General features: G+C 45.6%; 1 protein-coding gene across 1 annotated transcript; it reads left to right on the top strand.

Moving 5' to 3' along the window:
* Window positions 1-647: 647 nt before the first annotated feature.
* Window positions 648-14,310, top strand: LOC143277503 (beta-1,3-galactosyl-O-glycosyl-glycoprotein beta-1,6-N-acetylglucosaminyltransferase-like). Its single transcript, XM_076582355.1, has 5 exons — window positions 648-1,383; window positions 2,491-2,617; window positions 9,380-9,490; window positions 12,096-12,322; window positions 12,752-14,310. The coding sequence occupies exons 1-5, from the start codon at window positions 789-791 to the stop codon at window positions 13,102-13,104; spliced, it is 1,413 nt and encodes a 470-aa protein (XP_076438470.1). The 5' UTR covers window positions 648-788; the 3' UTR covers window positions 13,105-14,310.
* Window positions 14,311-14,587: the final 277 nt, after the last annotated feature.

Here is a 14,587-nt window from a genome sequence, read left to right as displayed (position 1 = left end):
AATCATTCACAGCAGTGGGCCATCATCCACAGCAGTGAGCCATCATCCACAGCAGTGGGCCATCAGTCATCCACAGCAGTGGGCCATCAATCATCCACAGCAGTGGGCCCTCAATCATCCACAGCAGTGAACCATCAATCATCCACAGCAGTGGGCCATCAATCATCCACAGCAGTGAACCATCAATCATCCACAGCAGTGGGCCACCAATCATTCACAGCAGTGGGCCCTCAATCATCCACAGCAGTGAACCATCAATCATCCACAGCAGTGGGCCATCAGTCATCCACAGCAGTGGGCCACCAATCATTCACAGCAGTGGGCCATCAATCATCCACAGCAGTGGGCCACCAATCATCCACAGCAGTGGGCCACCAATCATTCACAGCAGTGGGCCATCAATCATCCACAGCAGTGGGCCACCAATCATCCACAGCAGTGGGCCATCAATCATCCACAGCAGTGGGCCACCAATCATCCTCAGCAGTGAACCATCAATCATCCACAGCAGTGAACCATCAATCATCCACAGCAGTGAACCATTGGTCATCACTTGAGAAATGCTAAATATCAGCTGACTCACTTCTGTCTTCCTTGTAAGCAACAGGAGAAATGAAGAGAGGAGAGAACTTCTCTATAGACAAAAGCAGCTTCACGATAGTTGCTGTGACCAAGCCCGTCCTAAGATGAGGTTGTTGGCAATATCTGATTTATAGGACGGCTCTTGGTTTCTTGCGTGTGTTGTAATTTTGAGTTTTGTTTGCAGTCTGCTGACATTGACAACCATCATGCTAACCCCCGTGTGTTGCCACAGACTGTGGCTGTACCGCACAGGTCGACTCGTTTTGCTCACCTTGTCATTGACATTCCTGTTCCTCTACCTCTTCGCCAGCATCTACACTGAGCCTGTGATCTATGTGCTGGAGCAAGGCTTCCCCCTAGTTCCACTAGAGCACACCAGGGATCCACAATCGCTATTGGCCATCCACGTGCACCCTTTCACTGCATGGGCAGTAACCCAAATGTGGGGCTCGGCCCACCACCACCGAATCCTGCACTACGACCAGTGTAAGAAACTCATCTCAGGAGACCCCGCCGCTCTGAGAGACGCGCACCGCTTCATGGCCACAGCCTTCCCCCTCGTCCGCAACGACCACACCTACATCCGGGACACTTACAACTGCACGCGCTTTGTGCAAGAGCGAGGCTACATCCTAGATGCCTCCGAGAAGGAGAAGGAATTCCCCATTGCGTTCAGCGTGGTGTTCTACAAAGACATCGAGCAAATGGAGCGGCTTCTCCGCGCCATCTACCGGCCCCACAATCTGTACTGTTTGCACCTGGACAAAAAGAGTCCACCTTCCACGTGGAGAGCCGTGCGAGGTAGGTGTATGTGTGTCCCTGTGTGTGTGTCTGTGAGTGTGTGTGTGTGTGTGTCTGTGTGTTCCCCACGGATACTGAATATATGAGGGTCATTCAATAAATAAGGTGAATTTTTCGGTATAAGGACTTCTAATACAGATAGAAGCTTACTTCTTTCTTTTTTTTTCTTTTTTTTTTCAACGTAGTCTCCCAGCACTGTCACACACTTTTCCCATCTGTGCACAAGCTTCCGTATTCCCTCAGCGTAAAAATCTTTGGACTGATGTCTCAGCCAGTCGCTCACAATACTTTTGAATTCATCGTCACTTTCAAACTTCGTGCCTCTCGTGAACGCTTTCAAGGGACCAAACAGGTGAAAGTCTGAAGGGGCAAGGTCTGGGCTGTAAGGGGGATGAGGGAGCAGTTCCCAGCCCAGCTCGTTGATGGTCTGCACCGTTCGGGCTGCTGTGTGAGGCCTTGGCACCCACCGGCAGCTGACCTTCGAGTAGCCAAGGTCTTCATGGACATTTTGTGTGCTGTCCCAACAGATAAGCTCAAAGTCCTTGCAATGTCATCCACTGTCACCCTTCTGTCAGACTGAATGAGGTCATTGACTGATTCGATCACCTCAGGAGACCTCACTTCTGTAGGCATTCCAGGCCTGTCTTCATCCTCAACACTGCTCCGTCCTTCTTTAAACAATTTAGCCCACTTGTATACATTTTTTCGGCTGAAACATGTGGCACCATACACAGTTGACATTCTCTTATGAATTTCAACTGGTTTGCACCCTTCAGCAACCAAAAACTTGATAACTGACCGCTGTTCAATCCTGGAGCATGCTTCTTGGTCGGCCATCTTTGTTAATCGCCAAAACTCTCAAAGTTTTTTTTAATCTGCAAAACAAATTAAATCCATGTGAAAAAGAAGTAAAAAAAAAAAAAAAAAAAAAAAGGAAGCTTCTATCTGTATTAGAAGTCCTTATACCGAAAAATTCACCTTATTTATTGAATGACCCTCGTAATTATACTGTCATTCATCAGTTTCCACACAGACACACACACACACACACACGCACGTACGCACAGATCAAAACTTAACATGATGGAGTGCCTACCCTGGGTGCAGGTGTGACGTCATGTCTGCCGAACGTGTTCCTGTCGTCACGTGCAGTGAGCGTGGAGTGGGGAGAGTTCAGCGTTCTGGAACCAGAACTGATCTGCATGCAGGACCTTTGGCACAACAAGACCTGGAGGTAGGTGGGGGAGGTGGGTGGTGAGATAGGTGGGGAGGTAGGTGGGGGATGTTGGGGAATGGGCGCCATACATCCGAGGTAAGTCCACATCAACAATCAATGCCGGAAAAAACGATCGTGATTGTGCTCTCATTGTGTTCATTGTGTTTGTCATGTTATTGCGTTCGCATTGTCGACATGTTCATTGCGTTCTCATTGTGGACTCATTGTGGACATGTTCATTGCGCTCTCATTGTGGACATGTTCATTGCGCTCTCATTGTGGACATGTTCATTGCGCTCTCACTGTGGACATGTTCATTGCGCTCTCACTGTGGACATGTTCATTGTGCTGTCATCGTCGACATATTCATTGTGCTGTCATCGTCGACATGTTCATTGTGCTCTCATTGTGGACATGTTCATTGTGCTGTCATCGTCGACATGTTCTTTGCATTCTCATTGTGGACATGTTCATTGTACTCTCATTGTGGAGATGTTCATTACGCTCTCATTGTTGACATGATTTTTTTTTTTTTTTTTTTTTTTTTTTTACATTATAGTTATTATTTATTTATCTATTTGTGTAAGCTTATCTATCATTTATTCACCTTTTTTTTTCTTTTCCTCAAGGCCTGACTAAGCGCGTTGGGTTACGCTGCTGGTCAGGCATCTGCTTGGCAGATGTGGTGTAGCGTATATGGATTTGTCCGAACGCAGTGACGCCTCCTTGAGCTACTGAAACTGAAACTGTTGACATGTTCATTGTGCTCTCATTGTGGACATGTTCATTGTGCTGTCTTTGTCATGTTCATTGCACACTCATTGTTGGCATGTTCATTGTGCTCTCATTGTCGACATGTTCATTGCGCTCTTATTGTCGACATGTTCATTGCGCTTTCATTGTCAACATGTTCATTGTGTTCTCATTGTGGAGATGTTCATTGCGCTCTCATTGTTGACATGTTCATTTCGCTCTCATTGTGGACTGGCTATTTCACACTGACATACAAAATACCACTGACCAGTGCACAATGACATAAAGAGTCCCACTGACCAGTGCACAATGACATAAAGAGTCCCACTGACCAGTGCACACTGACATAAAGAATCCCACTGACCAGAGCACAATGACACATAAAGAATGCCACTGACCAGTGCACAATGACATAAAGAATCCTACTGACCAGTGCACTCTTACACATAAAGAATCCCACAGACCAGTGCACACTGCCACATAAAGGAGAATCTCACTGACCACTGCACACTGCCACATAAAGAATCCCACTGACCAATGCACACTGACACATAAAGAATCCCACTGACCTGTGCACACTGACACATAAAGAATCTCACTGACCAGTGCACACTGACACATAAAGAATCCCACCGACCAGTGCACACTGACACATAAAAAAAAAAACCTATCAGTGCACACTGACACATAAATAATCCCACTGACCAGTGCACTGTGACATAAAGAATTCAATTGACCAGTGCACTCTGAAACATAAAGAATCCCACTGACCAGAGCACTCGACATAAAGAATCCCACTGACCAGTGCACACAGACACATAAATAATCCCACTGACCAGTGCACTGTGACATAAAGAATCCAACTGACCAGTGCACTCTGAAACATAAAGAATCCCACTGACCAGTGCACTCTGACATAAAGAATCCCACTGACCAGTGCACACAGACACATAAAGAATCCCACTGACCAGTGCACTCTGACATAAAGAATCCAACTGACCAGTGCACACTGACACATAAAGAATCCCACTGACCAGTGCACACAGACACATAAAGAATCCCACTGACCAATGCACACAGACACATAAAGAATCCCACTGACCAGTGCACACTGACACATAAAGAATCCCACCGACCAGTGCACACTGACACATAAAGAATCCCACTGACCAGTGCACTGTGACATAAAGAATCCAACTGACCAGTGCACACTGACACAAAGAATCCCACCGACCAGTGCACACTGACACATAAAGAATCCCGCTGACCAGTGCACTGTGACATAAAGAATCCAACTGACCAGTGCACACTGACACATAAAGAATCCCACCGACCAGTGCACACTGATACATAAAAAATACCACCGATCAGTGCACACAGACACATAAAGAATCCAACTGACCAGTGCACACAGACACATAAAGAATCCAACTGACCAGTGCACACAGACACATAAAGAATCCAACTGACCAGTGCACACAGACACATAAAGAATCCAACTGACCACTGCACACTGACACATAAAGAATCCCACCGACCAGTGCACACTGATACATAAAAAATACCACCGATCAGTGCACACAGACACATAAAGAATCCCACTGACCAGTGCACACTGATACATAAAAAATACCACCGATCAGTGCACACTGACACATAAATAATCCAACTGACCAGTGCACACAGACACATAAAGAATCCCACTGACCAGTGCACACAGACACATAAAGAATCCCACCGACCAGTACACACAGACACATAAAGAATCCCACTGACTAGTGCACACTGACACATAAAGAATCCCACTGACTAGTGCACACTGACACATAAAAAATACCACCGACCAGTGCAAACTGACACAAAGAATCCAACTGACCAGTGCACATTGACACATAAAGAATCCCACTGACCAGTGCACACTGACACATAAGGAATCACACTGACTAGTGCACACTGACACATAAAAAATACCACCAACCAGTGCAAACTGACACATAAATAATCCCACTGACCAGTGCACACTGACACATAAAGAATCCCACCGACCAGTGCACACTGACACAAAGAATCTCACTGACCAGTACACATTGACACATAAATAATCCAACTGACCAGTGCACATTGACACATAAAGAATCCAACTGACCAGTGCACATTGACACAAAGAATCTCACTGACCAGTACACATTGACACATAAATAATCCAACTGACCAGTGCACATTGACACATAAAGAATCCAACTGACCAGTGCACATTGACACATAAAGAATCCAACTGACCAGTGCACACTGACACATAAAGAATCCCACTGACCAGTGCACACTGACACAAAGAATCTCACTGACCAGTGCACATTGACACATAAGGAATCACACTGACCAGTGCACACTGACACATAAAGAATCCCACTGACCAGTGCACACTGCCACATAAAGGAGAATCCCACTGACCAGTGCACACTGCCACATAAAGGAGAATCCCACTGACCAGTGTACACTGCCACACAAAGGAGAAACCCACTGACGAATGTACACTGCCACATACAGGAGAATCCCACTGACCAATGCACTCTGACATAAAGAATCCCACTGACCTGTGCACACTGACATAAAGAATCCAACTGACCAGTGCACACTGCCACATAAAGGAAAATCCCACTGACCAGTGCATACTGCCACATAAAGGAGAATCCCACTGACCAGTGTACACTGCCACATAAAGGAGAATCTTACTGACCAGTGCATACTGCTACATAAAGGAGAATCCCACTGACCAGTGCACACTGACACATAAAGGAGAATCCCCTCACCAGTGCACACTGACACATAAAGGAGAATCCCCTGACCAGTGCACACTGACACATAAAGGAGAATCCCACTGACCAGTGCACACTGACACTTAAAGGAGAATCCCACTGACCAGTACACACTGCCACATAAAGGAGAATCTCACTGACCTGTGCACACTGCCACATAAAGGAGAATCTCACTGACCAGTGCACACTGCCACATAAAGGAGAATCTCACTGACCAGTGCACACTGACATAAAGAATCCCACTGACCAGTGCACACTGCCACATAAAGGAGAATCTCACTGACCAGTGCACACTGCCACATAAAGGAGAATCTCACTGACCAGTGCACACTGCCACGTAAAGGAGAATCCCACTGACCAGTGCACACTGCCACATAAAGGAGAAACCCACTGACCAGTGTACACTGCCACATAAAGGAGAATCCCACTGACCAGTGCACACTGACACATAAAGGAGAATCTCACTGACCTGTGAACACTGCCACATAAAGGAGAATCTCACTGACCAGTGTACACTGCCACATAAAAGAGAATCTCACTGACCAGTGCACACTGACATAAAGAATCCCACTGACCAGTGCACACTGCCACATAAAGGAGAATCTCACTGACCAGTGCACACTGCCACATAAAGGAGAATCTCACTGACCAGTGCACACTGCCACATAAGGGAGAATCTTGTATTCTTGTTCTGAATATTGATGTTACGATGCTGCCCTCATGTAATGTAATCACATCATATTCAGATATTATTTTTTATAAATAATCTGCTTGTATATTTACCCCATGACCAATTGTCTCTTGTATTCCTTGTAATGATTAAGTTTCAATTTGCCTGTCTCCTGTCTTTCTTTTCTAAGGGCAGGATGAAATAAACCTGTATAACGTTCTATCAGCTGACTGTTTTACCTTCAATAAAGATCATTTGGACTTGTGGACAGGGCAGGATGAAATAAACCTGTATAACTATCAGCTGAGTGTTTTACCTTCAATAAAGATCATTTGGACTTGTGGACAGGGCAGGATGAAATAAACCTGTATAACTTAGTTAACTATCAGCTGAGTGTTTTACCTTCAATAAAGATCATTTGGACTGTGGACAGGGCAGGATGAAATAAACCTGTATAACTTAGTTAACTATCAGCTGAGTGTTTTACCTTCAATAAAGATCATTTGGACTTGTGGACAGGCAGGATGAAATAAACCTGTATAACTATCAGCTGAGTGTTTTACCTTCAATAAAGATCATTTGGACTTGTGGACACGGCAGGATGAAATAAACCTGTATAATTATCAGCTGACTGTTTTACCTTCAATAAAGATCATTTGGACTTGTGGACAGGCAGGATGAAATAAACCTGTATAACTATCAGCTGAGTGTTTTACCTTCAATAAAGATCATTTGGACTTGTGGACAGGGCAGGATGAAATAAACCTGTATAACTTAGTTAACTATCAGCTGAGTGTTTTACCTTCAATAAAGATCATTGGACTTGTGGACAGGCAGGATGAAATAAACCTGTATAAAGTTCTATCAGCCGACTGTTTTACCTTCAATAAAGATCATTGGACTTGTGGACAGGCAGGATGAAATAAACCTGTATAACTATCAGCTGACTGTTTTACCTTCAATAAAGATCATTTGGACTTGTGGACAGGGCAGGATGAAATAAACCTGTATAATTATCAGCTGACTGTTTTACCTTCAATGAAGATCATTTGGACTTGTGGACTGGGTAGGATGAAGTATACCTGTATAAATATAATTTGTGGAAAGGAAAAAAACAACAAAAACCTGTTTAACTATCAGCTGACTGTTTTACCTTCAATAAAGATCATTTGGAATTGTGGACAGGGCAGGATGAAATAAACCTGTATAACTTAGTTAACTATCAGCTGACTGTTTTACCTTCAATAAAGATCATTTGGATTTGTGGACAGGGCAGGATGAAATAAACCTGTATAACTTAGTTAACTATCAGCTGAGTGTTTTACCTTCAATAAAGATCATTGGACTTGTGGACAGGGCAGGATGAAATATACCTGTATAACTTAGTTAACTATCAGCTGACTGTTTTACCTTCAATGAAGATCATTTGGACTTGTGGACTGGGTAGGATGAAATAAACCTGTATAACTTAGTTAACTATCAGCTGAGTGTTTTACCTTCAATAAAGATCATTGGACTTGTGGACAGGGCAGGATGAAATAAACCTGTATAACTATCAGCTGACTGTTTTACCTTCAATGAAGATCATTGGACTTGTGGACAGGGCAGGATGAAATAAACCTGTATAATTATCAGCTGACTGTTTTACCTTCAATAAAGATCATTGGACTTGTGGACAGGGCAGGATGAAATAAACCTGTATAATTATCAGCTGACTGTTTTACCTTCAATGAAGATCATTTGGACTAGTGGAAATGGTTGGGTGAAAAAAACAACAACCTGTATCAGCTTCCTGTTTAAAATGTTTTACCCGCAGTAAAAATCATTTGGACCAGTCTGCACCAATAAGCACTTGTGTGCACCTAACCACATCATTATGACACAGAGATGGTAGAATGGTTAAGACATTTATCTGCCAGTATAGTGTCGGTAAGGGTCAGGGTTTGAATCCTGGTCTCGCCCTTTCTGGCAAGTTTGGTGAAAATCAAACTGAGCATCCTGTCAGTCATGTAAGAGGATAAACTGAGGTCCCGTGTGCAGCATGCACTTGGTGCAGCAAAAAAAGAATGCAACAAAAGAATGGTAACGAAAGTGTCATCCACTGGCAAAATTCTGTTGAAGAAATCCCCAAATTTTATGTTTAGATTTCCCATGAGTTTCCTGTAACAAGTAAATATCATGCTTCTGTTCATGCAAACTGTCAAAGGTCACAAGTAAATATCATGCTTCTGTTCATGCAAACTGTCAAAGGTCACAAGTAAATATCATGCTTCTGTTCATGCACACTGTCAAAGACCTTTATGTTAATGCAGTCAGGGATTTTTGCAAACACATCTTTATGCAAATTGTCAGACACATCTCTGTGTTACAATTTACACATCGTGCGTGCGTGTGGGGAGGGGGGGAGGGGGGGGGGGATGGGTGTAGTCTTCAGTTTTACGTCTTCCACTTTAAGTGATATTAGTGTGTGTGTGTGTGTGTGTGTGTGTGTGTGTGTGTGTGTGTGTGTGTGTGTGTGTGTGTGTTTCTGGGGCCACACAGATACTTCATTAATCTGACTGGTCAGGAGTTTCCCCTGAAGACCAATTTGCAGTTGGTGGAAATTCTCTCTGCATTCAACGGATCTAACGATGTGGACTGTACTACCAACAGGTAGGTACCTGACTAACGTCTTGTCTTTCAATCCCTCTGACTGTCTGTCTGTCTGCCTGCCTGCCTATGTATGTACGTATGTACCCCTGATAATGTTATAACCCTGTGCTGTCTGTCTGTCTGTCTGTCTGTCTGTCTGCCTGCCTATGTATGTACGAATGTACCCCTGATAATGTTATGTCAGCCTGCTTGTCTGTGTATGTACATATGTACCCTTGATAATGTTTTTTTTTTCTTTTTTTTCTCAAGGCCTGACTAAGCGCGTTGAGTTACGCTACTGATACTATCTGTCTGTCTGCCTGCCTGTGTATGTACGTATGTACCCCTGATAGAATTGTGACCCTGTGCTGTCTGTCTGTCTGTCTGCCTACATATGTACGTATGTACCCCTGATAATGTTATGACCCTGTGCTGAAGCAGTCGCCGGGACCATTCACAATGATAACACTTGATGTTTCTGTGTCCCCTCCACACAAGATAAACACTTGATGTTTCTGTGTCCCCTCCACACAAGATGGTGGCCACAAGATAAACACTTGATGTTTCTGTGTCCCCTCCACACAAGATTGTTGCCAACAGATAAAGATGTTTCAGTGTCCCCCCCATCATTACAAGTACACGTATAAAGATGTTTCAGTGACCCCCCAGTCATTACAGGTACAGGTATAAAGATGTTTCAGTGTCTCCCCCCCCCCCCATCATTACAGGTACAGGTATACAGATGTTTCAGTGACCCCCCAGTCATTACAGGTACAGGTATAAAGATGTTTCAGTGTCCCCACCCAACCCCCATCATTACAGGTACAGGTATAAAGATGTTTCAGTGACCCCCAGTCATTACAGGTATAAAGATGTTTCAGTGACCCCCCAGTCATTACAGGTACAGGTATAAAGATGTTTCAATGTCCCCCCCCCAGTCATTACAGGTATAAAGATGTTTCAGTGACCCCCAGTCATTACAGGTATAAAGATGTTTCAGTGTCCCCCAGTCATTACAGGTATAAAGATGTTTCAGTGACCCCCCAGTCATTACAGGTACAGGTATAAAGATGTTTCAGTGTCCCCCCCCAGTCATTACAGGTACAGGTATAAAGATGTTTCAGTGACCCCCAGTCATTACAGGTATAAAGATGTTTCAGTGTCCCCCAGTCATTACAGGTATAAAGATGTTTCAGTGTCCCCCAGTCATTAAAGGCATAAAGATGTTTCAGTGTCCCCCCAGTCATTACAGGTATAAAGATGTTTCAGTGTCCCCCAGTCATTACAGGTATAAAGATGTTTCAATGACACCCCCCCCCCAGTCATTACAGGTATAAAGATGTTTCAGTGTCCCCCAGTCATTACAGGTATAAAGATGTTTCAGTGTCCCCCCCCCCCCAGTCATTACAGGTATAAAGATGTTTCAGTGTCCCCCAGTCATTACAGGTATAAAGATGTTTCAGTGACCCCCCCTCTCCCAGTCATTACAGGTATAAAGATGTTTCAGTGACCCACCCACCCCCAGTCTTTACAGGTATAAAGATGTTTCAGTGTCCCCCCCCCCCCCAGTCATTACAGGTATAAAGATGTTTCAGTGTCCCCCAGTCATTACAGGTATAAAGATGTTTCAGTGACCCCCCCCAGTCATTACAGGTATAAAGATGTTTCAGTGTCCCCCCAGTCATTACAGGTATAAAGATGTTTCAGTGTCCCCCCCAGTCATTACAGGTATAAAGATGTTTCAGTGTCCCCCCCAGTCAGTACAGGTATAAAGATGTTTCAGTGTCCCCCAGTCATTACAGGTATAAAGATGTTTCAGTGTCCCCCCCAGTCATTACAGGTATAAAGATGTTTCAGTGTCCCCCAGTCATTACAGGTATAAAGATGTTTCAGTGACCCCCAGTCATTACAGGTATAAAGATGTTTCAGTGTCCCCCAGTCATTACAGGTATAAAGATGTTTCAGTGACCCCCCCAGTCATTACAGGTATAAAGATGTTTCAGTGTCCCCCCAGTCATTACAGGTATAAAGATGTTTCAGTGTCCCCCCAGTCATTACAGGTATAAAGATGTTTCATTGTCCCCCCCAGTCATTACAGGTACAGGTATAAAGATGTTTCAGTGTCCCCCAGTCGGTACAGGTATAAAGATGTTTCAGTGTCCCCCCAGTCATTACAGGTATAAAGATGTTTCAGTGTCCCCCCAGTCATTACAGGTGTAAAGATGTTTCAGTGTCCCCCCCAGTCATTACAGGTACAGGTATAAAGATGTTTCAGTGTCCCCCAGTCGGTACAGGTATAAAGATGTTTCAGTGTCCCCCCAGTCATTACAGGTATAAAGATGTTTCATTGTCCCCCCCAGTCATTACAGGTACAGGTATAAAGATGTTTCAGTGTCCCCCAGTCAGGTACAGGTATAAAGATGTTTCAGTGTCCCCCCAGTCATTACAGGTATAAAGATGTTTCAGTGTCCCCCCAGTCATTACAGGTATAAAGATGTTTCAGTGACCCCCCCAGTCATTACAGGTATAAAGATGTTTCAGTGTCCCCCAGTCGGTACAGGTATAAAGATGTTTCAGTGTCCCCCCCAGTCAGTATAGGGATGAAGACGTTTGAGTGTGTCCCCAGTCGGTACAGGTGCAGGTGGTACAACAATTTCGTGGCCCCGCACCACATCAAGCCCTTGAAGGGCAACCTGCACGTGGCGGCCAGCAGACCCTTCGTGGACTTCCTGCTGCACAGTCATGTGGCTGCTGACTTCCTGGACTGGGTCCGCAGCACAGAGGTGCCTGACGAGACCTTCTTCTCCTCCCTCAACCACAACCCTCACCTCCACGCCCCTGGCTCCTTTCTAGGTAATGTGTCTGTGGGGTGGGGGGAGAGTGGTGGTGGTGGTGGATGTTGTGGTGGATGGGGGAATGTTGTGGTGGTGGTGGATGGAGGAGTGTGGTGGATGGGGGAGTGTGGTGGTGGTATCTGAAGGAGGCGTCACAGCTTTCAGACAAATCCATATACACTGCACATCTGCTCGGCAGATACCTGACCAGCAACATAACCCAACGCGCTTTGTCAGACCTTGAGTGCATGAATATATACGTGTGTGTGTGTGTGTGTGTGTGTGTGTGTGCGCGCGCGCGCGCCTATCAAAGTGGTTTTTCTTCTACTGAAATTTGCCTGAGGACAACACTCGTTGCCATGGATTCTTTTTCAGTGCTACAAGTGTGTGCAAATGATGTGATGTATCTGTGACACTGATGAACACTCAGACCGTGTGTACACTGCAGGACCCCCCGACACGGACGCCAAGTTCAAACCTTATCTGTCCCGCTTCAAGAACTGGGGAGACAACTGGAAAGACGTGGAAGACAGACTCAACTTCTGCTGGCCTTGTCACGGAAAGCGTGTGCGCACCATTTGCATATTTGGTGTGGGTGACCTCCCTTCGCTGACGTCACGCAAAGAACTGTTTGCCAACAAATTTCATGCTGATTTCCAGCCATTGACTGTGGATTGTCTGGAGCAGTGGCTTTGGAACATGACGATGGCGGAATATTCTGGAATAGTTCGCTTCAATGTATCCTTTTACCGACAGCTCAGCAGTGTCCACAACCATGTAGTCAATCCCAACTATGGGTAAGGCTTTGTCATGTTCCGTGGCTTCACGCTGTGTTTTTAAGCCAGTGCGATGAGTCTCGTCCACAACGTTGGGGGTCTGCGCATGCGCATAGGAAGAAGACATCTTTTGGAACTCATCCGCTTTCATAATCAAAGTTTAATTACACATACTTAACCGTGACCCACTAGTGCAGACTCCGGCAGGGGTCTGACATTCCTGCCCTGTGCAAACTATTATCCGCCTATGCGGAGAAAACGAAAGTAGCTACGGCCAATAACCTCCCGGAAGTAGGTAACCTCCCATTTGCCCCCCTGACTAGTGCCCTCTTTTTCCGGCAGCCATCATGACTCCTGTTCCTGTGCTCTTCATATGGCTAAGTTTTTTCCTATTTTCTGTTTGTCTGTCGATTCTCTGGCATTCTTGTTTTTTGTCAAATTATGTCTCTAACCAGGTCACATAATTATATAGCTCGCTTGGGTGATCGCGCTAAATTAAGGCGCGATTGCAGTCGGTTCGCTGACACTCTGGGCCCTCTACTCCTGGCCCTCTCAACAACGCCAACCCGCCGCCTCCTCCACTTCCTCCGCTCCCTCCGGTTGAAAGCAGGCAAGGGCATCAGTTTCCCAGGAAGCAATGTCTATGTCACAGGCTTTGAGGTTTGTCTTTAAGGTGTCCTTGAAGCGCTTGCAGGGTCTTCCAATTTCGCGATGGCCTTCCTTCAGCTGGCCATACAGTAGCATCTTCGGAATCATGCTGTCTGTCATGCGGACAACATGTCCTGTCCAGCATAGCTGGCACTGGATCAGCAGGCTTTTGATGCTGGGCAGGCCACTCCTCTATGGGACCTGGAGGTTGGAGACCCTGTCTTGCCACTTTATGCCGAGGATCTTTCGTAGGCATCGCTGGTGAAACTGCTCAAGTTGTTGAATGTGACGGCGATACGTCGTCCATGTTTCACAGCAGTACAACAAGGTGGTCAGCACAACAGCTCTGTAGGTTTTGATTTTGGTGCTGAGCCTGATACCTTTGTTGTTCCACAGCCTGTTGTTGAGTCTGCCAAAGGCGGAGCTGGCCTTGGCGATGCGCAGCATCACTTCTGCATCAAGGGCTCCGTTGCTGCACAGGGTGCTGCCCAGGTAGCAAAACTTGTTGACTGACTTGATCTCTGTGTCATCGATCTTGACTGCAGGTAGGGGGGGGGGGGAGGGCTGGGGGGGGGAAGGGGTCACTGGCGTTTTGTGAGATAGCTGGTTGGTACATGGACTCAGTTTTGCTGAGGCTGATGGTGAGTCCAAAGCACCTACAGGAGGTTGAGAACCTGTCCTTAATGAACTGCATGTCCTCAAGGGTGTGTGCAGCAAACGCGCAGTCATCAGCAAAGAGGAACTCTCTCAACAGTGCCTCAAACACCCTGGACCTGGCATGGAGTCGCCGCAAGTTGAAGAGTTTGCCATCTGTGCGAAACTGAATGTAGATGCCCTGGTCACAGTCTTGGAAGGTGTCA

Source organism: Babylonia areolata, chromosome 34 (assembly GCF_041734735.1).
Source record: "Babylonia areolata isolate BAREFJ2019XMU chromosome 34, ASM4173473v1, whole genome shotgun sequence".
Taxonomy (NCBI): Eukaryota; Metazoa; Mollusca; class Gastropoda; order Neogastropoda; family Buccinidae; genus Babylonia; species Babylonia areolata.
This window is presented reverse-complemented; position numbering and strand designations above follow the sequence as displayed.